The 27619-nt window shown below is 31.8% G+C and overlaps 2 protein-coding genes and 1 non-coding gene across 10 annotated transcripts in view; all 3 read left to right on the top strand.

The window, feature by feature from the left end:
• The window catches only part of LOC110653050 (cuscuta receptor 1), an 82143-nt gene that overhangs the window by 40605 nt on the left and 13919 nt on the right, over positions 1-27619 (top strand). The window lies entirely within an intron of this gene.
• LOC131168887 (probable protein phosphatase 2C 27) overlaps positions 338-27619 on the top strand; it is a 68109-nt gene continuing 40827 nt past the window's right edge. For 2 of the 7 annotated variants that reach the window (XM_058132101.1, XM_058132102.1), the window contains exon 1: positions 3395-3532. Coding sequence is in view for 4 of the 7 variants with exons in the window: in XM_058132097.1 (XP_057988080.1) it covers positions 635-817; positions 2598-2816; positions 3321-3532; positions 3886-4099 (828 nt within the window). In the remaining 3 variants the exon portion in view is untranslated. Of the gene's footprint in view, positions 818-2597; positions 2817-3320; positions 3533-3665; positions 3767-3885; positions 4114-27619 lie in introns of those variants that run through there. The other 5 variants (XM_058132103.1, XR_009142555.1, XM_058132100.1 and 2 more) reach the window with 5 other exon arrangements.
• LOC131172310 (small nucleolar RNA R71) lies at positions 22703-22809 on the top strand. Its single transcript, XR_009142792.1, has one exon. It is a non-coding gene; the product is annotated as a small nucleolar RNA R71 (small nucleolar RNA).

The following is a 27619-nucleotide window of genomic DNA, read 5'->3' as shown; positions in this document are numbered from 1 at the left end:
ATGAATTTTTTTATTATAATTTATCTTTTAAAAACTTTAAATTGGCTACACAATTAATTTATAAAATTTCAAATTTAATTACACTTATATAAATGAAATTCAAATTTAATCATGAAATATTGGAGATCAGAGCATATTTTTAAATTAATTTGAAGGTTTTTTTTAATAATAATAATAATATGCAAATGTAACAAGACATAACAAGACCTTAAAATTCTTTAATATATATATATAATTCCTTAAAAAAAAAAAAGAAAAGAAAAAGAAGACTAGACATAAGAAAGGAGACATATTCCAGCAACATTTGCAAAGGAAAATAATAACAAAAAGAAAAATCAAAGAAATAACAGAACATAAATAATACACGACCAACTGATTTTCAGCCACGCTTTCTTTAGAAAAATCTGGAATTTAGCGGCTCTTCTTCTTGTACTACACCTTCTATACACCATCTACCCCATTATATTCCCAGAATCTTCTCTCCAAGTCACTATTTTTCTCTGATTCTCTCTCTCCCCCCCTCTATTTTCCCCTTGTTTCCTCACTTTGGATTCCCATAAACAATAAGGAGTTGCTGTTAAAGAGTCTAAAAGCCTTTGCCTTTTCTTTCGTATTATTTATCAACATCATAATCATGTGTGTTGAGGATGCTGAGCAGGTTAACCAAGAAGTGGAAAGCCTCGGCAATACCAACATCAACAAGAAGCAGTCTTGGCCTTTGCATTGTGAGGTCTTGCATGCCCAGATGGATAATTGGGACAAAGACTCTTCCTTGATTAGTTCCAGTGATGGGATCAGTGTCTGTAGCTCTTTTCCTGTATGAATTTTGCTTCTTTCTCTGTTCTCATTATGTCCCAAGTTTTTTTTTTCTTAATTTTGTTTGGTGATGTCAACTTCTTTTGATGACCAGTTTGATTAGAGAACATTTATGCTTGTTTTTGAAGTCATTGATGATTTCTATTGTTGATTTCTGATTTCTTTGCTTTCTCTATTTCTGTTGATGTTGCTGTGGAAGGTTTTGACTTTAGTTGCTTGTGCAATTGTGAATTTTTTTTTCTGGTTTATCCGTAGGGCTATGGCGAGCATATTGGCCATATGTAAATACAATTATTGCTCTCTCCCAGGAATTCGAGATTTTTGTCTCAATCAACTATGAATTGTCTTTCATTTCAGTATTTCTTTGTTTATGATTAGTAATGCTTTCTTTAGTAATTTCTTTCTTTAGTTATTGCTTTCTATAGTAACGACATGCATTCCAATTTTAATTCCATCACTGGTGTTCAGTTCTACTACTTTTCTAGTTCTTTTTTGGTCATGGAATTTATTTTTTTTGTTCAGAAAAACTCCTAAGATTGGTCTGTTTATTTTGGCCTTCTTTAAACTAAAAACTTTTTTTTTCTCCACCTTCTGCTATTGAATTCTTTAGAAATATGTTGTATTGCTGGTTGGAAAGTTCAGAAACTGCTGAAAAGTCTTTTTGCCTGCTTTGTATGGTCAACAAATTAGCGTGTAGACTTTTGGTACTAATTAAACGACAGGAATGCTATCACAGTAACCTTGATAAGGTTTCCTGGTGTTACCTTCTTTTTGTCTTTATCACATCTTTTGAAACTTTGTATCCATAGGCATCCTGTTGATTCTTAATCATTGATCCTATATTTTATATGCTTTTGATTATCAGAAATGTAATGATGAACCTATAGCCAATTAAATCAAACGTGCTTACTTCGGTGACAGTGACACTGACACCTGTATACTTCAATTCCTTTTGGAATTCAGGAATGTTGAAAAATCATTGTTGCTATTCTTTTACATCACTAAAGGAAAATAAAAAATGGTGTTCTTAAGAAAGTGGAATTCCATCTTCCAGTAGTGGTAGTCTCAATTTTTCCATTACTGTAATAATAGTATAGTTATTGACATGATCCGTTTTCTAATCATTCCTTTCAAATATCTTATTTGTTGCTTCCTGGATTTTGAGTTATGTTTGGCTTGGAGACTATGAATTTCACCAAAGAAAGCCAAATGAACAAGGATAGAATATTTGGGTGGAAATTGGTTGCCAGACAAAACTTATTTCTGAAACATTATCTTGGTAATAACTCTCAAATATATTGTGAAAATTAGTTGAGGTTTCACATAGTGTGTTTGCCTGATATAACTCTCCTATCTTAGGATCCTAATTAATATGACTTTAAATATGATACATGTAGGGTTAAGGCAAAATGTGGATTAGGTAATGGAGAATTTTCTAGTATCCAGTTCTCTTAGATGTGAAGGTCTTTATTGTTATAATCATAAAGCACTTGCTTTTTCATTATGTGAGCCCGGGGGAACTGGTGCCATGCTATGCATATTGTCTTACTTGATTCTTTAGTCTTTATAAATTATCTCCTCACTGTGGCTTTAGAAAAGCATGTGCCTTCCTAATATGATGGCCAAATACACACTTTTAGCATTGATTCTTACTCGTGGGAAATGCTTGTTATTAAATCAATATTTACATATGTGATTCTTGTATATGGGAAGTTCTAGTCTATCTGTGACTTTAGATTACTTTCTGAGTTATTTATGTCCTTTGTCTTAATTAATTTCAGACCTTTGTGGCCATTCAGCTAGAAAGCATCTGTGAGGATCGAGTGACTCTGGAGAGGAAACAGAATCTTGCAACAAATTTTATTCCTGTCCTTCGGTCAGGAGAATGGTCTGACATTGGTGGTCGGCTTTATATGGAGGATACACACATTTGCATTAGTGACTTGGCAAAGAAATTTGGTTACAATTTACTTAGGGAGGAATCTGTTTCTTTCTATGGTGTAAGTCTTCTGCCTATAATCTTATTTCTGTGCTTTATGATAGCTAATAAAAATTTATGTATTGCACAAGAATTTCATTTTCACAAGTGGATTACTTCTAAATTAATGGCAAGATTCCTAATTTCTCCACCAATTAATTCTAGGGCGGCAACGTTTTAGGAATATTGGTCTTGCACCTTTCTAATTAATGAACTTTCAAGACAGATTAACTTCGTAGGAACATGGCTTTACTTGAAGTTGTTGCTTGTAGCCAGTGTTTGGATACCTACCCCTTAGCATAAGCAATTGTGATCTGGGCTTTCCCCAACCCATAAAATTCAAAGGAAAAATAGTATGCAATTACTTGAAGCTTGTGACCCAAACAGTACTTAACCAGAATAGACTTGCTGTAATTACATTGCATAAAATATTCAGAAAACATAATATGCACATACAGGGAATAATAATAAGGATTTTTCATTTTTAGTTTTACAATTTGTAATATTTATTGCTTTGAAACAACAGGTATTTGATGGGCATGGGGGAAAGAGTGCAGCACATTTTGTCCGGGATCATTTGCCAAGAGTTATTGTTGAGGATGCAGATTTCGCATTAGAACTTGAGAAAGTGGTCGCAAGGTCATTCATTGAGACTGATACAGCTTTTGCGGAGACTTGCTCCCTTGAGTCTTCCCTCTCTTCTGGCACAACTGCAATCACTGCAATGATATTTGGGAGGTAAGTACATTCCATCCTTTACTGTTGATTAGCCATCACATTTCCTTGGTTGTTTTAGGAATTTGCAGCTCATTCCATACCTTTTTTGCTATTTCGAATGGGACTTTCTGGTCCATCCCAACCTAAATAACAGTCCTGAAAGTTAAGAGGTAATAATGGCTGTCTGAAGGTGTGGTTTGTTACAAGATGAGCTGTAGGTGCACAAATGAAGAAAATACATGGGAGAAACAAAAGGTGATAATATGGAAGTTATTGGTGATTGTATAGCTTGATGAGTTTGGGAAAGTGAAACAATAGTAAAGCCTGCAAAGTATTACCATATTTTCCTGATTATCTGCCTTTATCTTGGACAGGTCTTTGCTTGTGGCAAATGCTGGTGACTGCCGGGCTGTATTGTCACGACGTGGAACAGCTATAGAAATGTCAAAGGACCATAGGCCTTGCTGTGTTAATGAAAGGACCCGGATTGAGTCCCTGGGGGGATATGTTGAAGATGGTTATCTGAATGGCTGTGTTAATAAATTTTTTATAATTGATTATTTTATAAAAAATTTATTTTATAAATAAATTATAAAATTTTATTAAATCACCTTATAGTAATTTTATTTTATTTTAAATAAAATAACTGTAAAATATACCATTTATTTAATGATTGTTGTGTTACTAATCTAATGTCTAATATCTATTATTTAATTAATATATGAGATTAAAGTTTTAATTTTTGATAACATTTTTACAAAAATTAGAAAAATTGGTAAAATGTTTTTTTTTTTTTTTGTCTTAGTGATATTTGGATTATGATTTATTTGTAAAACTGAAAAATGATTTTTTTTTTCTTTTTTAAAAATTACTTTGTCAATTACTCACTAATTTGTATGAAAACTTATACTGCCTTATAGGTAAAAACAAAAGTTTATCTTGTTTGTGAAGGATGGGTTGAGCGATTAAGAATTTAACCTTTAATGTACTCTACCTCGAGTTCAAATTTTATTGATTGCTATTAAAATTTCTTATAGGTGAGCGATATTTTTAATAGTCTATAAACTCTGCCTGACCCTAAAATGATAACACTCGTACTACTCTTAAAACTTTTTTTTTAAAGAAAAATAAGTTTATTTTATCTTTTTTTATACAACATAAAATTATTATTTCATAAAACAATAAAGCAAATAAAATTTTCCATTTATAATTTTATTTATTCTTTTTATTTTCTTTTCTTTTCTTTTACTTCTATCTCAAAAATAATCAATTTCTTTTAGTTATGATAATACTATGTTGATTTATGATTAAGGAAAGATTTGTTGACTTCGTGAATTATTTTGATTAAATATATCGTTTTATCAACTACCTAATATTTAAAATAGCACCAAATTATTGATTTTTCATTATAAATTCAAGTGTTAGTAAAAAAAAATCAAAATTTTTCATAATATATACTTTAGTCCTTTGTTATAAAATTATGAAATTTGTGAATAACCTATACCATTCATTTTTTTTAAGAGCTAATAATTCCTATATAAAATTATTTTATTTATACACAATAAATATTATGCGTAGAAGAATGAAGTAAGCATACTTCTAAAATTGATTGGGTTGACTTCCAGTCAAGATTTTTGTTAAAAGATAATATGCATTAGTCTAACACGTTTTTGTAGAAAATAAGACAATAAGTTAAAAGTATAGGTGAAAAATAAGTGGAATTGAATGGATTTTGAATTTAAGTTATTTTAGCTAATTCAAATTAAGTTAACTTAATTTCAACTTCTCTCTTAAAAAAAATCAATAGTGGTAATAGAGGGCACGAACTGATAAGCCTAGGCCCGAAACTCACCATTGATCTCATTAAGAGTGCGAAGGCAATGCCCCTATGATATGGACCAGTATAAGTATTGTAATATTATCCCATTTACAGTAGAGTTCTGTGATATTTTAAAAACACACTGAGATTGGAATTTAAGAGTTCTGAGTGATTGTATCTTGTTTTTTTTTATTCCTAGACATAGACTTTACATTAGAACTATGTAAATCCTATGTTTTTCTTTTTCTTTTTCTCGTACTGTATGATTATGTAATTGTGTGTGTGTCTTGGATTTACGTAATTGCTATAACAGCATTGAGTAGATTAACACTATGAATAAAAGTATTGTAGAAAGTTTTTTTTTTTGGTTTTCGTCTATTGCAGAGAGAGATTTTGACTTAAGATAGAGAAAGGCAAGAGTAAATACTATTATTCATTTTAATTGAAGACAACCTTTATGATTTATAAGGTCGTTAAAGTAATAAGTATATTAGATTATAAGATAAAAAGTTTTTTTAGAGTTCTCTTGTTGTAATTAGATTAAAGGATAAATAGTTTTGTGTCTGTAAGTGATTATTATTTTGATGATAATAAAAAAAGAAATACCTGTAAATGTAGCTTTATATTAAAAGGATGAACTATCTAAATATTTATATTTTATTTATTTATTTATTTTTAGTTTACACTCTTATACACACTACACTAAATTTTATTTTAATAATTCATTATATCACTATCTTAAAGTTGAGGTCTCCCTTAAAAGCTATAAAGGATGGATAATGAAAGAAAGGCACAAAATTAATAGTCAAACAAACCAAACCATACAGCACGACAACTACTTGAAGCAATGAACGCAAAGTTTCAATTAAAAAAATAATAATATGGATAAAAAAAATTAAAATGAAACTATATATATATATATATATATATATATATATATATATATTCAAATAGAGTTTTATATAATAAAATTCTTAATTTTACAAAATTCACTTTATTTAACTTGTAATTTATGATTTTGAATTCTAAATGATATTTTTATAAATTTATAATTTAATTCTCTCACAATTTTTAATTTTAAAAAATTCACAATTATTTCATATATATTTTTTAAAAAATATATATTCACATAAATAACAACCATAAATTATAAATTTATTAAAAATAACTATATTAGAAAATTATTAATTCCAAAAGTCATAATTATATATACATATAATGAAGGCAGGTAAAAAAAATTAAAAATATAAACAATCATATAACCCATGGATGATCATGTATTACGATTGAAAAATAAATTCAACATACTTGAAAATTGACCAATGATAATTCATTTAACATCAACAAATTAATGGGCATATGATGATGATAATTTCTTCATAATATTATTTTGCATATATATGCCTTATAACTTAAACAATCAAAACATCTCCCACTAATTCCATTTTTATATCCATTCATTTTTTTTAAGAACTAATTCCTATATGAAATTATTTTATTTACATACAAAAGATATTACGTATAGAAAAATGAATTAAGAATAATTTCAAAATTGGTTGGGTTGACTTCTAGTTAAGGTTTAGGCTAAAAGAATAAAACAAATAATATAAATTAGTCTAACACAATTGCACATTTTCATGGAAAATTAGACAATAAAATGAATTTGGATTGTGTTAATTTAAGTTTCACTTCATTAAATAGAGTCGTGTTAATTCAAGCTGCGGATTAATTTATTAAGTTATTCATTGAGTTGCTATATGAAATGAATTTGAAGTTAAATTTTGATTAATTTGTAAACATTTCTAACTAATATTTTAATTTTTTAATTATTTTTATTTATTTAATTTTAACATCATAATTCAAGTTAATTGGATTGATTTCAGATAAGTTTTATGAATTATTGAATTAACCCTTAATTGAATCTTTAATTTTATGAATTATTCGAATTTGAAATATTTTTAAATTTTTTATGGATTGAAATAATTACAAGTCACTTGAAGTAGGATGAAATTTAATGAGTTCGAAAATGAGATCCAAATTTATCACCTCTATCTAAAAGAGAAATCTTGCAACTTGTGAAAAATAATGTCATTTTTTATAAGTTGTGGAAGAAGCAGCAGACTTGTAGAAAATAATAGCCCTAATTAATTAAGAATGAAGTTATGATTTATGAGTAAAACCAAACAACACGGTTGATCATGAGAGCCATTAATTTTTTTTTATATATTTAAAATAGAAAATAGGTTCACCTTTTACATTTAAAGGTGGCGTTGTGCTTGTTTGAGATATTGCTTTTTCATCTATGTGTGAAGCAAGGGATCAAGAAGTAAAGGATACAAATATTAAAAGGGTAAACTACTTCCAGTCAAGGTGTCTGCAAAAAGAACAAACAAATTATATGAATTATTAGATAATATTTAATTAAATTTATCACCTCTATTTAAAAAAAAAAAAAAGTCTCACAACTTATGAAAAATAATGTCATTTGCAATAGACTAGTAATAGAAAATGATGGCATTAATTGATTAGGTAGTCGAATTAACTGTTGAATAAAGATGGGGCCTTACTTTGCAATTTTTCTCAAGTTTCAATCCCTTTCTTGTTTGTCTACCATATGCGTTCGCGGCCACTATTATGATTTGATTTTGTTTAGTGGCTTAATATTTAACTCAATTCAATTTAATTAATTTTTTATTTTAAAAATTTATTAGGGTCGTCTATATAGATTCTCTTTCTCAACTATTATCATTTGATGGCTCAATAGATAATTTAAATTAATCCACAATTTAAAATGGCCCCACTCAAAATACATTTTTTTAAAAAAAATTATTTAAATACAGTTAAATAAAACAAACTAATGAATGAACACGGCGGCTGTTTGATGCAATCGCAAGTGTATATTCTATATTTAAATACAGTTAAATAAAATAAACTAATAAATAAAAAAAATTATTTATATATTCTATATTCTTAAGATTTTACAAAATTCACTTTATTTAGTCTGTTAATTTATGATTTTGAATGATTAATGATATTTTATAAATTTATAATTTAATTCTTTCACAATTTTAATTTTAAAAAATTCACATTCATTTCATGTACATTTTTTTAAAAAAATATTTTCACAAAAATAGCAATTTTTTATGCACAAAAGATATTATATAGAAAAATAAAGTAAGAATTAATAATACTAAAATTGATTGGGTTGACTTCTAGTCAAGGTTTCTGCTAAAAGAACAAAACAAATAATATGAATTAGTCTAACACGTTTTCATGAAAAATAAGACAATATACTAAAATAGAGGTGAAAAATCTAGTAAATGGAGTCGTGTCAATTATTTATGAACTAATTTAAATTATTCATTGAGTTATTATATAAAGTAATTTTGAGTCTGATTTAAATCAATTTATAAGTTCAGGTGATTTCTACTTAAAATTTCAATTTGTTTAGAATTTTTTATTCATTTAATTTTTAGTTCATAATTCAAAGTGATTGGATCAACTTCAGATTGATTTTATGAATCATTCACTTGACTTTTAATTAAATTCTAAATTTTATAAATTATTTGAATTTAGATATTTTCAGATTTTGTATGGATTAAAACAATTACAAGTCACATTATATAGGATGTAATTTAAATGATTAGAGGATGAGATCTAAATTTATCACTGCATTTAAAGAGAAGTCTTGCAATAAACTAATTTGATTTAAGTTATGACTTTTGAGTTAAAACCAAACAACACGTTGTTGATTTTTAATATTCAAAATAGTAAATAATGCCATAGCATCATGTCTATGAGTAGATATTTAATACTGCACCATGATATTAATAATATTATATAAACTGATATGTACTTTCATTATAACATATTAATTAAAATATTAAAATTATTGGTGTATAATTATCAATGCTTATTTATTTGTTGTGTTGTGCAGTTATAGGTGTTTATGTGATTTTTTTTATAATCAGAAATTTTATTAAAATGAAAATTCAGGAAAAATTTAGTATAAATGAGACCATCCTATCATAATTATTTTGTTTTCGAATGGTCTCATTTGAATTTGAATTGTGAAAGTAATTATCAAAGTAAATTTACAAGATTCACTTTATTTAATTTGCTAATTTATGATTTTAAATTATAAATGATATTTTATAAATTTATAATTTAATTCTTTCACAATTTAAATCTTAAAAAATTTACATTTATTTCATGTACATTTTTTTTATAAAACATTTTCACAAAAATAGCAATTGTTTGCATACAAAAGATATTATATAAAAAAAAATAAAATAAGAATAATTCCAAAATTGATTGGGTTGACTTTCAGCCAAGTTTCTACTAAAAGAACAAAGTAAAATAAGAATAATTCCAAATGATCAAAATTTGATCCCAAAGTTTCAATTAGAGGCTATCTATTTCAATGGTTTTGCATGTAGTGGAGCATTCCATAAATTCCTCTATTATCAATATAACCTACAATATGTTGATCTCTCAAGCTTGAGAATGAGAGGAGGTTTCCATATTGGTTGTTAGAAAACAACACAAAACTAGAAATCCTTGTCTTAAACAACAATTCCCTCCCAGGACCTCTTCAATTATCACTTCATTATTATATGAATTTGTCACACATTGATATCTCATATAATTTTTTCCATGGCAATATTCCATCGAAGATAGGAACATATTTGTCGAGATTGACATATGTGGACTTGTCTAAAAATCATTTTAGTGGTAGCATGCCCTCTTCATCTGGAAATATGAGCTTATTGCGAAGCTTAGACTTATCCAACAATATATTGTTAGGTACTATACCTAAGCATTTAAGAGAAGTTTATTTATCTAAAAATCAGCTGCAAGGATCATTGAAAGATGCATTTTTGTGATTGTCCTGAATTGGTTGTGCTGGATCTTAGCCATAATAACATGACCGGAAGCATTCCATCATGTATTGGAAGATTTTCTCAAATGAGCTATATGATCTTGGGTCATGATAACATAGAAGTGGAAATCCCAATTCAATTATGCAATTTGACTCAATTAACTTTGATTGATTTTTCTCATAATAATCTTTCTGGTCATACTCTCCCTTGTCTAAGATCTATAAGGAATTTATATTTACCACAAGAATATATTTTTACTATGGGTGAAGCTTTAGAGTTTATAACAAAGAGTTGATCCTATTCTTACAGAAGAGAAATGCTATTTTACATATCAGGAATTAATCTTTCACGCAACAATTTGACAGGCCAATTTCCTATCCAAATTGGAAACCTCAATAAGATCCATGTACTAAATTTGTCCCATAACAATTTGATTAGAAAAATCCCAGCATCATTTTCCAACTTAAGCCAAATTGAGAGCTTGGATATTTTATACGACAACTTGCAAGGTCACATTCCTTCCCAACTTACTGAGTTAAATTTTTTGGCAGTTTTCAATGTGTCTTACAATAATTTTGCACAATTTGCAATATTTGATGAAAGCAGCTATCGAGATATCCCTTTTCTTTGTGGATGGCCAATGCCACTAAATTTTATTATGATGGTATCTCCTCCATCAATCTCAAGAAGTTCAATTGACGATGAAGAAAGTAATTGTTTCATAGATATGGGTGTTTTCTATATGAGTTTTGGGGTGACTTACGTTATGGTCTTGTTGGCAAATACTGCAGTTCTATTCATATATCCATATTAGCGACGTGTTTAGTTATACTTCATTCTGGTCTGTATAGACAATTGCTATTATTTTATAATAGACAATCTTGCTTTTTCGTCTGGGCTTAAATTATTTTGTAGATGAAAGTATTATGTATTTATGTGTCTTTTTAATAACCTCAACTTTGAGATCAAAACTCAAACAATCATGTATTAATCCATGGATATTTTATAGCTTTGTTACACTTATTTTATATAGGCATTTTAGGGTAGTTTTGCATCCATTTTATCATATTTAAGTATTTTTTATGCTTTTAGCTTTATTTTGGCATATTTATTAATTTTAGTTACTTGATATTTATTTTTTACAATTTTGATATTTTTAATAGGTTTCTGTGGTGAATTAAAAGTCAATAATGCATTAGAAGATGATTTGAGGAGGTTTGAAAGCTTAAAGAATGGAAAAAGATGAAGAAATCAAGTTTTGAAATCCAAACTTGTCGAATACATTAGAAATTGCTTGAGATCTTGATTACGATATGTCACAGTACTTAAGCAAACTACTTAGACGAAATTATATTTTGATAGTTAAACAAATTAAATAAAAAATAAATTATTTTTTCTTCTATAAATACCCAGGCCCCTTTCTCGAATGTGCAATTGACCAGTTCGAATTCAAATTAAATTGAATAGAAAAAATAAAGAACCAAACCACTAATATTTCTAGACCGAACCGAGCTGAAGTATTAAATAAACTGAATCAAACCAAACCTCAATATTTCGGTTCGGTTAATCAATTTCGAAATTCCCAAAATTCTCATATTTTCCTTGCGGTTTCTCTCAAGCCAAACATGAAGAATTTAATCTTTTATGTCCAAACTTCATTCATTTTATTATCTTTTACTTCACTCTCGTTCACCTCAACAAGATTACATGAAGAAAACATAAAAATTAAAGAAAAAAAAAATAAAGAAAAACCCCAAATCAGAGAACTACCACAAGCACCTTCGCAACGAGTAATAACAACGATGCGAAGCATCACCTAAACGATGAAACGAAGCCACAACAAAACAACACCAAAGGGTTGCATGCACTGCTAGATGAACGGAAGAAGAACAAGAAGAAGATTTGATGGCAGAACAGGCACAACAAAGCATGAGGCAGGCACATGACCGAGCCGCAGTGAGTAAAGAACTTGTTGAGACCGAGGCAAGTTGTGCGTAGAGAGAGCGCAAAGTGATGCGGCAAAGAGAAATAAAGAAAGAGAGGGGAAGTGGGCAACTGGGAATCGGGACTTAAGAAAATGGGTTTTAGATTTGGGCACAACTGCACAAGAATGATGGATGGCATTCAATGTTGAAATCAAAAAGAAATTGGGAATTTAGTAGATTTGGGAAACAACAAACGGGAATTGGGAAATGGGTTTTAGATTTACGCAACAAAAATGGGTTGGGCTTAAAATAGTTAAGGGACATGGGTTCCATATAACATAAAAGAGAAAGAAACGGCCCATTTCGATTGGTTCGGTTTTTTCTTGATTTTTCAGTTTAAAAATCAAACCGAACCAAACATCGAACTTCTCCAAAATCTCAAATCGAAACTGAACCGTTTAACAAAAAACTGAAAAACATTGCGTGCTTACCCCTATCCCTCCCCTTATCTTTCCTCATTTCTGTCCATCCTCTCTCTTTCTCGCGTCATTTATGGCTTTCTCTTCTTATTTATGTTCCTCCCCATTTCTATATCTTCTCTATCTCCATCTCTCTTTCTCCCTATCTTTATTTTTCTCTCTTCTCCATTTATCTCTCTCCCCATTTCAGTGTCCTTTATTTCTCTCTCACTCATTAATTATTGTTGCAAAGGTGCATTTTAATACCTTGAACCAAAAAAAAAAAATCAATGAATATATACATTTTTAATTCAAATTTAATCAATCTCTCAGTTTACATTTCATTAGAGTGAAGTTTTCAAACAATTAATTTACTTTTTCAATCACACTGATTTAGTTTTCAATACAACTTTACAATTCTTATAAAAAAAAATAGTTTACTTTTCAATGCAATTAATTTATTTTTTCTTTTTATATATAATGATTTACATTTAAGATTAACAAATTTACTGTTTATCACACCAAACAATTTATATTTTTCAGCAAGTAAAAGGCACTTTATAAGAATGTTGACAAAAGATTTAGATTCCCAAACCAGCTGTGCCATACCCATAATCAAAAGAAGCATCACTGCTGATTTTAAAACAACCCACGTTTGGAGGAGACTAAGACAAATGCCTAATTGTGGAAGGGCCCGGAGGAATTGGCAAAGAATAATGTTGCAGAAGTGCTGTCAAATGTAGTTTCTCAAAAGTATTCGTAGCCTTTGAAATGGTAAGGATAGGATTAGGCAATTCAGCTTGGAAAACCATCGCATTTCTTGCTTTCCATATATACCGGCATAGCAAGCTGGATATTCAGAGTTCCCAGTAATCTGATTTAGCAACATATATTTGCAGAGCAAACCACCAATTACGAAAGGATGTGATGTGTCCCAACCTCAAGTGCACGGGTCGTACAAGTAATATAGAAAAGATATCGTTCCCACGAGGAGTTGTGTTAATGATTGAATTTTTGATATAAAAAGTTGCCTAATTTAAACTATTTATGAAATTAAAGCAATAAATTGATGGGTATTGAAGTATGAATTCTAAATGTGTAAAATTAATGATCTATTCGACAATGTAATGATTAAACTAAAATTGCATGAAATTAAAATAAACAAGTTGAAATATGACAAAATTTAAAATGACAAGCAATTAAATTCAATTAGAAATTAACAATGATAAAAAGGCGATTCCGGAGTTCGGGATTTCATATTCAAGCTATTTTGGGATTTTAAATTGGTTATCCAATCTTGTGGAACTTACGGGTTTTAAGGAGATTAATTCTTAAATCTTTTGAATACCCTTTCGAGTGGGACAAAGAGTGCCTTAATCAATCTAATCCTACTTTCGTGGAGTTAGAGTAAATTAAGACCCATTAGGTTCTTTAATTAATATGTGAATCCTCTTAATCCTTAGTCTATTTCTAGATCTAAGTTAATTAAGTCCAATTTCTTGATTATCTATCACAAGGCCTTCTCCTTTCGGTGCCTCAACCATGGATTAAGAACATCACTTAATGGGATCCTACACTAAGCATGTCATTAAGCACACAAGAAATGAATAAAACTCAGTAATACCACAAAATATAGATTACCCAATCAAAATCCACAAAATATCTCAAATATTACATCCCTTACTCCAGAATCAAAGTAAAACTACTCACTATCCATAATATTTACATGATATTCTGAGTTTATATAGAAATAAAGCTTTAATCTAAGCTAAGAAACAAGAAACTCAATACTAGAAAGGTAGGAAAAATGTAAGAAAAGAAAGAAATCTCCAAATCTGGTTGGAAATGGTGTGGGAGATGATTGTGACTCTTCAGCTGCTGCCCTCTTCTTTCCTTTTCTTCCTCTACTTTCTTCCTCCATTCTAAAATGGGAAATGAGGCTATTTATAACATTTTCTGATATGGAACCCTAAAATTGTGTGTTTTAGGAGAGATTTTCAGAGAGAATCTTCTGCCAGCTCATTAATGAAATCTTTGTGGGACTGCATAAGTCATGCAGTCCCTTATCTGATTCTTTGGTTTTCGTTCACTTATAAAGCTGTTGCATGACTAGGCGCATAGGTTATGCATAATTCCGTGAGATTGCATAAGGGAGGCGTGAATCTGCATAAGCTATGCACTCTCCTTATGCACAATTCGGCAGGTGTTAGAACAGTGTTTCTTCTCCTCATGCAGATCTGCATAGCTTATGCGGCAAGTTATGCACAATTTGCCCAATGCATATTTCAACTTGAAAACTTGTTTTTGACATCTTTGGCTGTAGAGATCACTCCTCAATGGCAAAAATTCTTTTTAGTCCTTCCAAAAACACCATTTTTCCTACAAAACAAAGTAAAATTTACGAATTAATCCAAAATTGACAATTATGAAAAACTAACTAAATAACTAATGAAATTAGCTAAAAGTGACTAATAATCAAATAAAATGGCTATGAAATTAAACCTAAATGATTATGTAAAATGTATGCATCAAATACCCCCAAACTCAAGCTTTTGCTTGTCCTCAAGCAAACTTTAAAATGTGATGCAATTTTTAGGGGTGCCTTATCCAAAGAGCTATGAAAATTACCTATTAAAGTAACTTAACACACCTTTAGCCATACCAACAATCCATATACCCATCCTTCAAAATGCAAAGAATCTAATGCTTATCCAAGCTTTCACCGCTTAGCCATCAAGTCAATTATCATTCAAAATCCCCAAACCAACCAATCAAAAGAGAGAGTCATGCTCAAAAGGAATTCTAGGACAATCAATAACCAAAGTGTCTCTATATAGAATGATGGAATTAAATGAATGAATGGATAATTTTCCAATCCCATAGGCAAATTTCCTACTCCTATCTCCACTAATATAGCAAGTACTATCAAGAGATCAAAGGTCTTTTTAGGGATGTAATGGGGCCATAGGGTTCAAAATGAGGCTAAGAAGAAAAATGGGTAAAAAGGATTCAAAGCACGAGAATATTTCTAATCTTGACAACTTAAGGTACACTTCTTATTTTATTATATTTTTTTTTCTCTTTTTTTATATATTTTATATATATATATATATATATGGAGGAGAGAAATACACAATGAAAATTGTCAAGTGCTAGCATATTTTACAAAACACATAAAAATGGAGGGACATTTTGATACTTCAAACTTGTATTTTGCATTTTCTTTTGATGATTGTCTCTAAAATTGCCACCCCCAAACTCATTTCTTTTAATAATTGGGTGGATTTCTTTCATTTTGAATGACAATAGTGAAAAGCACATATACTAGCACTTTTACAAGTTGACAAGCATTTCTTCTCCCTTTTATTGTGTTTTTTTTTATTTTTTTTTTATTTTTTTATTTTTTATAAAGTGTACCTAATATTCAATTATCCTCATGAAAAGGGTTGGAGTGTTTGGTTCATTGGTTAGGTAGCAATAAGGATTTCAAGAAAAATTAGGGACAAAAAGGCTCAAAGGGGTTTGCAATGGTCAATTTTAATTAGGAAAAGGGCCAAAGGTTTAAAATGAGGAGGTTTAAATCAAAGAATGCCTAATCATCTCTCTTTTCAAGTACAAGCTGGTATTTCGCCTTGAAAGGTTTAGAAAATTTGTTCTAGGATTGGTGAGACATCATTTGACTACCTTATATCCAATAACTCCCCCTAAACATTCCAATCTCTAAAGGACTAGTTGGGTGGCTTTTTGGCTAAGAAGATATAGGCAAGGGATAGACACTTCAAAACTTTGCACTTCTTAGGAAACTTTCAATCCACAAACCCAACTAAAGGTAAGTCAAATCACTCTCATAGGCAACTTTTCAATACTCAAGGGATTTGGCAAAAGATTTTAATGCATGATGCATGATTCCTAAAAATGAGCTATGCATTAACTAAATGGAGGAAGTCTATTTGTGTGCAATGAGTACAATTTCTAAGTGATGTATAATGTGTGTGTAAATGTGTTATGTATATGTTTGTATGGATGTATATGTAAAATATTTACAGTATATGTAAATGAAATTGGATGATATGTTCCTATACTCAATATGTGAAAAATGTAGCAAAAATCAAAATGCACACCCCCAAACTCAAAATTAGACATTATCCTCAATGTCTCAAGCAGTGGATTATCAAAATTCAAAGCAAATAGTAATTACCAGGAATTGTGAAATTTAAGAGCAAAAAGAAAGAGTTACCTGGTATAGAGCAGATGAGAATTCAAGAAATAATGGGGGATGCATAAGAAGCTGCACAGGTTGTGCAGTGTAAAGTGCTGTCCAGAACAAGTGCATAAGGAGGGTGCATAAGCCGTGCGGTTCTGCATGAGTGGTAATAAGGACTGCACAGGCTATGCAGAATATTTGCATAAGGGGATTACACCCTGTGCAGTTTTGCATGAGTGGCATAAAGGACTGCACAAGCTATGCAGAACATTTGCATAAGTGGATTCACAGCCTGTGCAGTATATTCAAAAGCTGCTGCATGATGATTAGCAAGGAAAAATGTGCAACCACCAGTAGAAGCATGCAAATATATACAATGTATGGATAATATGCACAAAAGGGCAGTAAAGGCAATGAAAATCAATGAAAAACTAATGTAATAGCCATCCAATAGAACTTCAAGAAAAACAGAATTTAAAACAAACTAAAATTATTTGAACATATCTACAAAGAAAAACTCCTAAAAGTTTAAACAAAAGTAAAACAGAAACTAATCTAATTCTATTGTTTTGCCCTTGTCCAAAGATGCTGCTAAAGGACTGGTTGGAGCTGTTTGCTGTCGAAGTGATGGTTCTGGAGGAGGTGATGGAGGTGGAGGTGGCATTCCCAGAAAAACCATGAGCTGTTTCATCATCTCCTTTAATTCTTTCTGCTTATCTTTGGTTTCCATGACAAAGTCAAATAGTTGATCATGACGATCCTTGAGGGTATCAAGACCAGTGTCAAGCTTCGTATCCACAAAATATATATCATCACTAAGCCTTTCAAGATAAGTGAATAAGGCTTTAGTGTTGAAGGGAGGAGGTGCTGTGGATGCAGAGGGTTCAGCTGCAGGAGGTGTAGGTTGTGCAGAATCTGCTGGAATGTCCTATGCAGGCTGAGTGGGTGGTGTAGGTTCGTGAGAATCTTTGTTGGGTAGTGGGACAGAATGTGCCTCTGGTTGTCTGATGGTTCTTTGTGTCTGCTTCTTTGGTTGTGCGATGTCGGAGGGTGGCAAATCGAGATTTTGGATAGGTGTGTAGCATCAAAATATAAAGTGTCTGAAAGTGCTGGTATTTGATGCTCTTCCGGATTAAAACCAAAATGCTTGGCTATGACAGTTATGAGCCCACCCAAGACAATGTCACCTATGGATTTGGTAGCAATATGTAATACATGCTCACAAAAGAAGTAACCAGGAGAAACCTTGACCTTGTGAAAAGCACACCATAACATGAATAATTCAGATTTCCCAACAGCACCAGAACTAGTACCTCTGCCCAAGATAGTGCTAGCAATAAGCCTATGGATAAATCTAAGTGCAGGGTCTAGTATTTGAGAAGTTTTGAATCTGCCAGCAGAAAAAGTCTGAGGTTGGTTTGTGATAATTCTCCAAAACTGAGCAGCATTCCAAATACCTTTGTTTGCTACCTTTACCCCTGTATATGGTACTCTAAATAGCCCATCAATTGCAAACCCAAGAATGCTATGAAATTGATCCAATGATAACTCTCTATTTTGCCCCAAACATCTAAATTTCATAGTTGGCTTATAATCTACGTCATGCAATTTCAGGGTAGCAGAAAATGAGGAAATAAATTCCAAAACTAAAGCTGGATAAACTATTTCTTGCTTATGAACAAATTCCATCCAACCCATACCATCAAGGTAGGCAACCACATTATCAAATAAACCAAGTGATTGGAGAGAATATGCAGAAATATACCTAGTGGGTTGCACCCTCCTTTCCTTAAGTCTCTTAAAGGCTGCCTTATGAACTGCATCAGGAAGAGGCCAAGGTAGTTTTGATACCTGTGAGGCTGCTGACATTTGCTTTTTGCTGGAAGAGGGTGATTTGGCCTGTGGGGTAGAGGTAGAAACGCTAGCCTCATGTCGTTTGGAGGTTGAAGTTTTGGGGTTTTTGGGTGGAGGCTCTGATAGTGGAATGGTGGGTGGTTCTTTGCATTTTGAAAGAGGAGGTGCAGAAGCCATGGGTCGGGTGGATTTCGACCTGATTTTTCGCTTGTAAGTGGCTGTGGGAGGTGGAGGAGGGGTTTCTTGTGGAGGGGAATCGGGGTTGGGAGGCCGCATTGCCAAGGGCGAAACTTGGAGAGGGGAGGTTTGAGGGGAATGAGGAGGCGACTCCATTGGTTTGCCGATGGTGAGGATGGAGGAGATGAGGGAGAAAATGAAAGATGCAGAGGATAGCTAGGGCTAAGGCGGCGAAAAGATGAGTGGAGCAGAAGGGGAGGGGTAATGCCGGAATAAATGGACGTGGGGGGAAAAAGGAGTGAACAGGAATATCGGGAGGTGGAGGTGAAAAAATGGGTGCCGAAAACAAATTTTGATTTGAACAGGACATGTGTTAAGGCTGCATAAGGGGAAAAGTGGGTGTGCATAACTTATGCACCCTCTTATGCAAGTTTCGGTGGAAGATAAAAAGTGTGAAAAACTGATTATGCAAGAGTGCATAGCTTATGCGCTAACTTATGCAAGTTTCAGCCTGTTTTGGATTTCAGAGAAATAGGTCATGCGGAAGTGCATAAGTCATGCACTCCACTTATGCAAGTCTCGGCAAGTTTTGGAATTCAGGGTTGGTGGTCATGCGGAAGTGCATAAGTTATGCACTCTCCTTATGCAGGTTTGATTTTTGGAGAGTGTAGTCATGCGGAAGTGCATAAGTTATGCACTCTCCTTATGCAGGTCTCGGCAGGTTTTGATTTTTGGAGAGTGTGGTCATGCGAAAGTGCATAAGTTATGCACTCTCCTTATGCAGGTCTCGGCAGAAAGAGAAAATGCAGAATTTGAAGTCATGCAAACGTGCATAAGTCATGCACTCACTTATGCAAGTTTTGGCAGGTTTGAAATTTGACAAAAATGTGGCTATGCAGAATTGCATAAGCTATGCACAGCCTTATGCAGTTTGCAACAGAGATAAAAAATGGCAAGAATTGTGGTTATGCAGGATTGCATAAGCTATACAGTTACTTATGCACAATTCAACAAGATTGAGATTACAATTGAAAATGATTTGCAAGTGTGAAAAATACCCTAGAATGAAGAAATATAATTCCATGAAGCATAAACCATGAGAAATTTTCACCAAAAACACATCAATATATACAAAGTCCATCAAAATTGCATTACACAAGCTTGTAGAAGTGGATCCTGCATAAGAGGCATTTGTGAATCATGCCATTTCAATCAAATTCTGCAAATCAACATTTAGCACATTAAAACTTAATAAAATCTGCATAAAGTTGCATCTATCCACAAATGATGAACTCCCCAAGTCATGCCTAGAAAATGCAGTATATCCACCTTGAATTTCACAACCCAAATAGGCTCAAAACTGCAAAAATGACCCACTTACCATCATATTAACATTATAAGCACAAATACTTAAAAGTTATACACCCAACCTCACAAAGAAACATAAGCCATGTGCTGCAGACCCTTCTTTGCTGCAAATTTCATTTTTCTGCATAAACCAAGTAACAAACCTGCACAGGTTATGCAGTAAAAATCAATCAATTTTTGGGAGAGTTGAAGGACATAATTTCAGATTAAGAGTCACTCCCCAGCAGTTCACCAACCTTCCTCCATTGAAATACATCTACAAGGGACAAGATTCAACAGTGTCAAAAATTGAATTTGGGGAGATTTAAGATAAAAACAAAAGTAATGTAAATAAAAGTAAATCAACAAAAGCAAAATAAAAGAACTTGGGGTACCTCCCAAGAGCGCTAATTTATATTCCTTAGCTGGACTCTTTTCATGTTTCATGGTGGCTGAAATTGGAATTTATTGCCTCTGTTTCCAATAGGTTCTTCAATGAATCTATATTTCATTTTCTTTCCATCACATGAGAAGATCCTTGTTGCTTTGTCTAAAAATCCAACCATTTCTTTCTTGACAACCTTTGGTGCATCTTTTTCTTTGAGAGATGGTTGTTTTACTTCACTTTTCTCCACTTGCTCAACTTGAAAGATTAGTGCCATAGGACAAGGTGAATTACTATTCAAATGTTGTGCAAATGTAGCCTTTTTTTAGATTTTCATCATTAATACTCCCTTCATGGATAAGACAACTTTCAAGAGAAGCCTTCGGATAGCTCTTTCTAAATTGTTCTTTTGCTAACTCATCAACTATATCAATTCTCAAACAAGAGTCTACATCTTCATGTTGCTTCTTCTTATCATTGCCAATGTTGAAGACTAAATGATCCTTTCCGACTCTGAGAGTAAGCTTTTCACCTTTCACGTCAATCAAAGCACCAGCTGTAGCTAGGAAAGGCCTCCCCAAAATGATTGGGATATTAGAATCCTCTTCCATGTCCAAGATGACAAAGTCAACAGGTATATAGAATTTCCTAACCTTCAGAGGCACATTCTCTAAAATCCCTTCAGGATACTTAATTGATCTGTCAGCTAACTGAAGAGAAATGTGGGTTGGCTTAAGATCTCCCATATTGAGCTTCTCATAAATGGAGAGGGGCATAAGGCTAACACTAGCCCCTAAATCACATAAAGCTTTTGTAGAACATGATTCCCCAATGTGGCATGGAATTGAAAAACTTCCTGGATCCTTGAGCTTTGGAGGAAGTTTCCTTTGGAGGATAGCACTGCATTCTTCTGTCAAAGCCACAGTTTCATGGTCTTCAAGTTTCCTCTTGTTTGAAAGAATTTCTTTTAAGAATTTTGCATAAGAGGGCATTTGTGAAAGAGCATCAATAAAAGGCACATTTATGTATAGCTTCTTCAAAACCTCTAAGAACTTCCCAAATTGCTTATCAAGCTTGGCTTTTTGAAATCTTTGTGGGAAGGGAAGTTGTGGCTTATAGGGCTCTGGAGGTATATACTTCTCTTCCTTCTCTTCAATTTTCTCTTTACATTTTTCTACACTTTCTTTCTCACTTTCTTGTTTTTCACTCTCATCAATTTCTTTCTCATTTTTTCTCTTCTCACTATTTTCACTTTTCTCATTTTTTTCACTCTTCTCATTATTTACAACTTTCCCACTTCTTAAAGTAATAGCTTGACACTGCTCTCTTGGGTTTTCTGGTTGACTTGGAAGCTTTCCAAAAGACTTGGTACCTGAGGAAGATGCTTGTTGTGCAATCTGATTTTCCAGCATTCTGTTATGTGTTTGCATATGTTTTAGCCTTGCTTTCATCTCTCTCATCTCTTCATCATGCTTAGTTTGGTTAGCAAGAATCTGTTGTAATAAAGCTTCTGTAGAGGAACTTTGTTTTTGCTGTTTTGGTGGATGATTCATATTTTTCTGCTGAAAATTAGGCAATGGTTGCCTATTTTGCTGATATGGAATTCCTTGTTGCTGTTGTGGTTGAAAATTCTGACTTGGAACTTGACTTTGCTGATTTCCCCATGAAAAGTTGGGATGATTCCTCCAAGTTGGATTACAAGTTTGAGAGTAGGGATTCCCCACTTGTTTGTTTCCATAATTACCAACATATGCAGCTTGCTCTCCATAGTCTACTCCACAGCTGGTAGTTCCCTCTGCATAAGCAACTTGTTGTGAACTTCCAGATGATGATGATGAACTAACCAACATACTTAAATCTTCCATCTTCTTAGCCAAAACATTTGTAAGTGCATCAAACTTGGCATTAATCATGTTGAATGGATCAAGATCATACATTCCAGCAGCTTGCCTCTTTTGAGTTGGAGCTGGTCCTATTGGACTACTCCAAAGATGAGTGTTCTTTGCAATTTTCTCCAATAGCTCATAAGCTTCATCTTCATGCTTCATAATAAATTCTCCTCCTGTTTGAGCATCAATAATCCCTCTAATTGCAGGAGTGACATTGGTGTAAAAATTCTGGTTTATCATCCATTTTGGAATGGCATGATGTGGGCATTGTCTCTCTAATTCCTTCCATTTCATCCATGATTCATAGAGAGTTTCATCTTCTCTTGGTCTGAAAGCTGTCATTTGATTCCTCAGTTCTTGAGTTTTTCCAGGTGGAAAATATTGTGCAAGAAATGCATCAGTGAGTTGCTCCCAATTTGTAATGGAGTTGTGAGGTAAAGAATCAAGCCAATCCAATGCTCTATCTTTCAAAGAGAATGGGAATAGCTTCAATCTTGCTGCATCATCAGACACTCCTGGTTGCTTTTGCATATCACAAATCATAGCAAATTTCTTTAGATTTGTGTGTGGATTTTCAAAAGGATGTCCCCCAAATTGGGAATTCTGAATCATTTAAAGAACTCCAAAATCCATCTTGTAGCTATTTGCATCAATTCTTAGTCTTGCTATACTTTCTCTCAAGTCATCAAAACGAGGAAAAGCATGATCCATCATACTTCCCCTAGGCACATTAGCATTTACTACCTCTTCACCTTGGGCTGCATTGTCATTGTTTCGATCGTTTCCGGCATTACCGCCACCAATTCTAATTCTTTCATCAGCCATGTCTGCTTCTAATTCAGTTTCTCTCAATGCTTCTTTTCTTTTTCTGGTTTCTTTCTTGTTGGCTTTACAAAATTTCTCAATTTCAGGATTAAACAATAAGGATGTGTCACTTGTGCTTCTAGCTCTTCTCATAAAAGATTAAAAGTACCTGAAAAAGAACAAACAAATACAAAATGAAAAAATAACAAAGATAAAATTATAAACAACTAAAAGAATCAAGAATTCAATCTTAAATAAGCAACTCCCCGGCAACAGCGCCAAAAACTTGATGTGTCCCAACCGCAAGTGCACGGGTCGTACAAGTAATATAGAAAAGATATCGTTCCCACGAGGAGTTGTGTTAATGATTGAATTTTTGATATAAAAAGTTGCCTAATTTAAACTATTTATGAAATTAAAGCAATAAATTGATGGGTATTGAAGTATGAATTCTAAATGTGTAAAATTAATGATCTATTCGACAATGTAATGATTAAACTAAAATTGCATCAAATTAAAATAAGCAAGTTGAAATATGGCAAAATTTAAAATGGCAAGCAATTAAATTCAATTAGAAATTAACAATGATAAAAAGGCGATTCCGGAGTTCGGGATTTCATATTTAAGCTATTTTGGGATTTTAAATTGGTTATCCAATCATGTGGAACTTACGGGTTTTAAGGAGATTAATTCTTAAATCCTTTGAATACCCTTTCGAGTGGGACAAAGAGTGCCTTAATCAATCTAATCCTACTTTCGTGGAGTTAGAGTTAATTAAGACCCATTAGGTTCTTTAATTAATCTGTGAATCCTCTTAATCCTTAGTCTATTTCTAGATCTAAGTTAATTAAGTCCAATTTCTTAATTATCTATCACAAGGCCTTCTCCTTTCGGTGCCTCAACCATGGATTAAGAACATCACTTAATGGGATCCTACACTAAGCATGTCATTAAGCACACAAGAAATGAATAAAACTCATTAAGACCACAAAATATGGATTACCCAATCAAAATCCACAAAATATCTCAAATATTACATCCCTTACTCCAGAATCAAAGTAAAACTGCTCACTATCCATAATATTTACAAGATATTCTGAGTTTATATAGAAATAAAGCTTTAATCTAAGCTAAGAAACAAGAAACTCAATACTAGAAAGGTAGGGAAAATGCAAGAAAAGAAAGAAATCTCCAAATCTGGTTGGAAATGGTGTGGGAGATGATTGTGACTCTTCAGCTACTGCCCTCTTCTTTCCTTTTCTTCCTCTACTTTCTTCCTCCATTCTAAAATGGGAAATGAGGCTATTTATAACATTTTCTGACGTGGAACCCTAAAATGGTGTGTTTTAGGAGAGATTTTCAGAGAGAATCTTCTGCCAGCTCATTAATGAAATCTTTGTGGGACTGCAGAAGTGGACTGCATAAGTCATGCAGTCCCTTATGCAGTTTTCGGCTGGTTTCTGGTTCACTTATGCGAAACTGCATGACTAGGCGCATAGGTTATGCACAATTCTGTGAGATTGTATAAGGGAGGCGTGAATCTGCATAAGCTATGCACTCTCCTTATGCACAATTCGGCAGGTGTTAGAACAGTGTTTCTTCTCCTTATGCAGATTTGCATAGCTTATGCGGCAAGTTATGCGCAATTTGGCCAATGCATATTTCAACTTGAAAACTTGTTTTTGACATCTTTGGCTGTAGAGATCACTCCTCAATGGCAAAATTTCTTTTTAGTCCTTCCAAAAACACAATTTTTCCTACAAAACAAAGTAAAATTTACGAATTAATTCAAAATTGACAATTATGAAAAACTAACAAATAACTAATGAAATTAGCTAAAAGTGACTAATAATCAAATAAAATGGCTATGAAATTAAACCTAAATGATTATGCAAAATGTATGCATCAGGATGAAAACCCTATATCACTAAGACAATATCCCAATGGGGAACCAAACCAAGTAGCCCTGGAGTGTTCACAGAAAAAGAAAATATATTCTACAGTTTCCTCAGTCTTATTGCATATCAGACAAGAAGTGGAGGTAGAACATTTCCTCTTGAAAAGATTGACCCTCGTAGCCAAGCATCATTACATACTCGTCAGATAAAATTACAAATTTTCGGTGCGACTGGAATATTCCAAATCTTAATCCATTGATTACAGCTTGCAGCAAGATTTTTTTTGTCTTTTTTTTTTTTCGCTTAATCCACATGCTAATATGTGTTATAGGGTTGCCATACCAACTAGATTCCCAGTTGGCATCACGGAGTCCCTGTATAATTTCTCATAATATACTAAGAGAATCAGAGCCATGGGCCATTTGTGTTGGGCTACCTCTACAAATGTCCAAGGACTAAAGTAGGCTGAAACGATACATATTCAACAGATCATATTGATCTAGGTAGCTAATGGATGATTTATTTTAATATTTTTTATCAACGAATTTTTCCATCTGATGTGCGAATTATTTTAGTAGCCAAAATTTATTTACAAAAGCATATTATTTCTTTAAAAATTTTAACATATACCAACATAATATATCATATTTAAAGGGCAGGTAAACGAACACTGAAAAGTTAAAAATATATAATAAAAAAAAAAAGATATATAACAGATAGATGATCAAGTTTTAGAATATTACAAAAATGAATTCGATGTAATTGAAAATTGGCCAATGAAGAATAACTCATTTAACATCAATAAATTAATGGACATATGATGATGATGATATATATATATATATTGCCTAATTAGAAACTTAAACAATTAAAAGATCTCCCATTAATAATTCTTCTTCTCTTACGTTCCTCTCTATTTCTTTTTTTTATACCTCGATGATAAATGCATGCAATATTGTTATGTATCTGATCTCAATTTAAGTACTCATCTGTAATTTTTTATTTCAAAAAACTCTTATGAAGAGACATTTAGTGAAAAATTATATATTACTTTATATTTAAGAAATAATCTATATGAAATTATTTTATTTACATACAAAAGTTATTATGTATAGAAAAATAAAATAAGAGTGATTCTAAAATTGATTGGTTTCTGCAAATGAATAAGATAAATTAGGCACGTTTTCAAGGAAAATAAGATAATTAGGTAAAAATTAAGGTGAAAAATAGGTTGGATTGAATAAATTCAAATTTAAATTATTTTTGATTGTATGTTAATCTAAGTTTCACTTTATTAAGTAGAGTCTTGGAAGTCGGTTGTCTTTTGTTTTTTTAGGTTGCAGTACCCACCTTGTGTTTGTTGCATTGCTCAATTGAGGCCATGGTTGGATGTGGTGGCTCTTTTGCGGATAGGGTCAACAACTCTTCATTTAGTTGCAGAGGAGTTATTCAGCTTGGCATATTGAAGCATTCAGTGAAATGAAGGATCAAAATCATTTCCTGATCCAAATTGCAAAGTTAAATTTCAACATGGTTCAATCTCTGGGTGCAATCTTCATTAGGATATTCATGGATTTATTGTGTTATTTTTTGTCCCAATGTTTGTTTTGTAGCTTTCTTCTGAGGAGCTTTTATTTCATGCTGCTTTTAGTTTGCATGGAGGTTGTATGGGTTGGGTTTTGATGATCTTGAGTCTTTTCTCTGCCTTGTTTTACTTATCTTCAATAAAATTGTTTTTGCCTATAAATAATTCAATTTATCCATCAAATTACTATATAAAATAAATTTTGAGTCAAATTTAAATCAATTTGTAAGTTGAGGTTATTTGTAAATAATTTTATTTTTTGCTTAATTTTTTTACCTAACTTTTAGGTTATAATTCAAATTGATTGGATCATATTCTATAAGCCATTGGGTTAATACTTGATTAAATCTTCAATTTTATGAATTATTGAAATTTAAATATTTTCAGATTTTATATGGGTTGAGATAATTACAAATCACTAAATCTTAATCGAGTTGAAGAATCATGCCCAAAATTATCACCTTTATCTAAAAGAGATTTCTAACTAAAATTTTATATTTTTTTACTTAATTTTTAATTATTTAATTTTTTAAGTCGTAATTCAAGTCGATCAGATTGAGCTTTATGAATCATTGAGTTAATACTTAATTAAATCTTCAATTTTATGAATTATTCAAGTTTAAATATTTTCAGATTTTATATAGGTTAAAATAATTACAAATCACTTTAAGATGCATGCCCAAATTTATCACCTTTATCTAAAAGAGAAGTCTTGCAACTTGTGAAAAATAATGTCATTTGCTTATGAATATGGATGGGAGAAGCAATAGACTTGTGGTAGAAAATAATAACATTAATTGATTATGAATTAAGTTATGACTTAAGAGTTAGAACCAAACAACACGGTTCATAATTCACAATTATTTCATGTATTTTCTTT

This window comes from Hevea brasiliensis, chromosome 13 (genome assembly GCF_030052815.1).
Source record: "Hevea brasiliensis isolate MT/VB/25A 57/8 chromosome 13, ASM3005281v1, whole genome shotgun sequence".
In the NCBI taxonomy this organism is placed as follows: Eukaryota; Viridiplantae; Streptophyta; class Magnoliopsida; order Malpighiales; family Euphorbiaceae; genus Hevea; species Hevea brasiliensis.
This window is presented reverse-complemented; position numbering and strand designations above follow the sequence as displayed.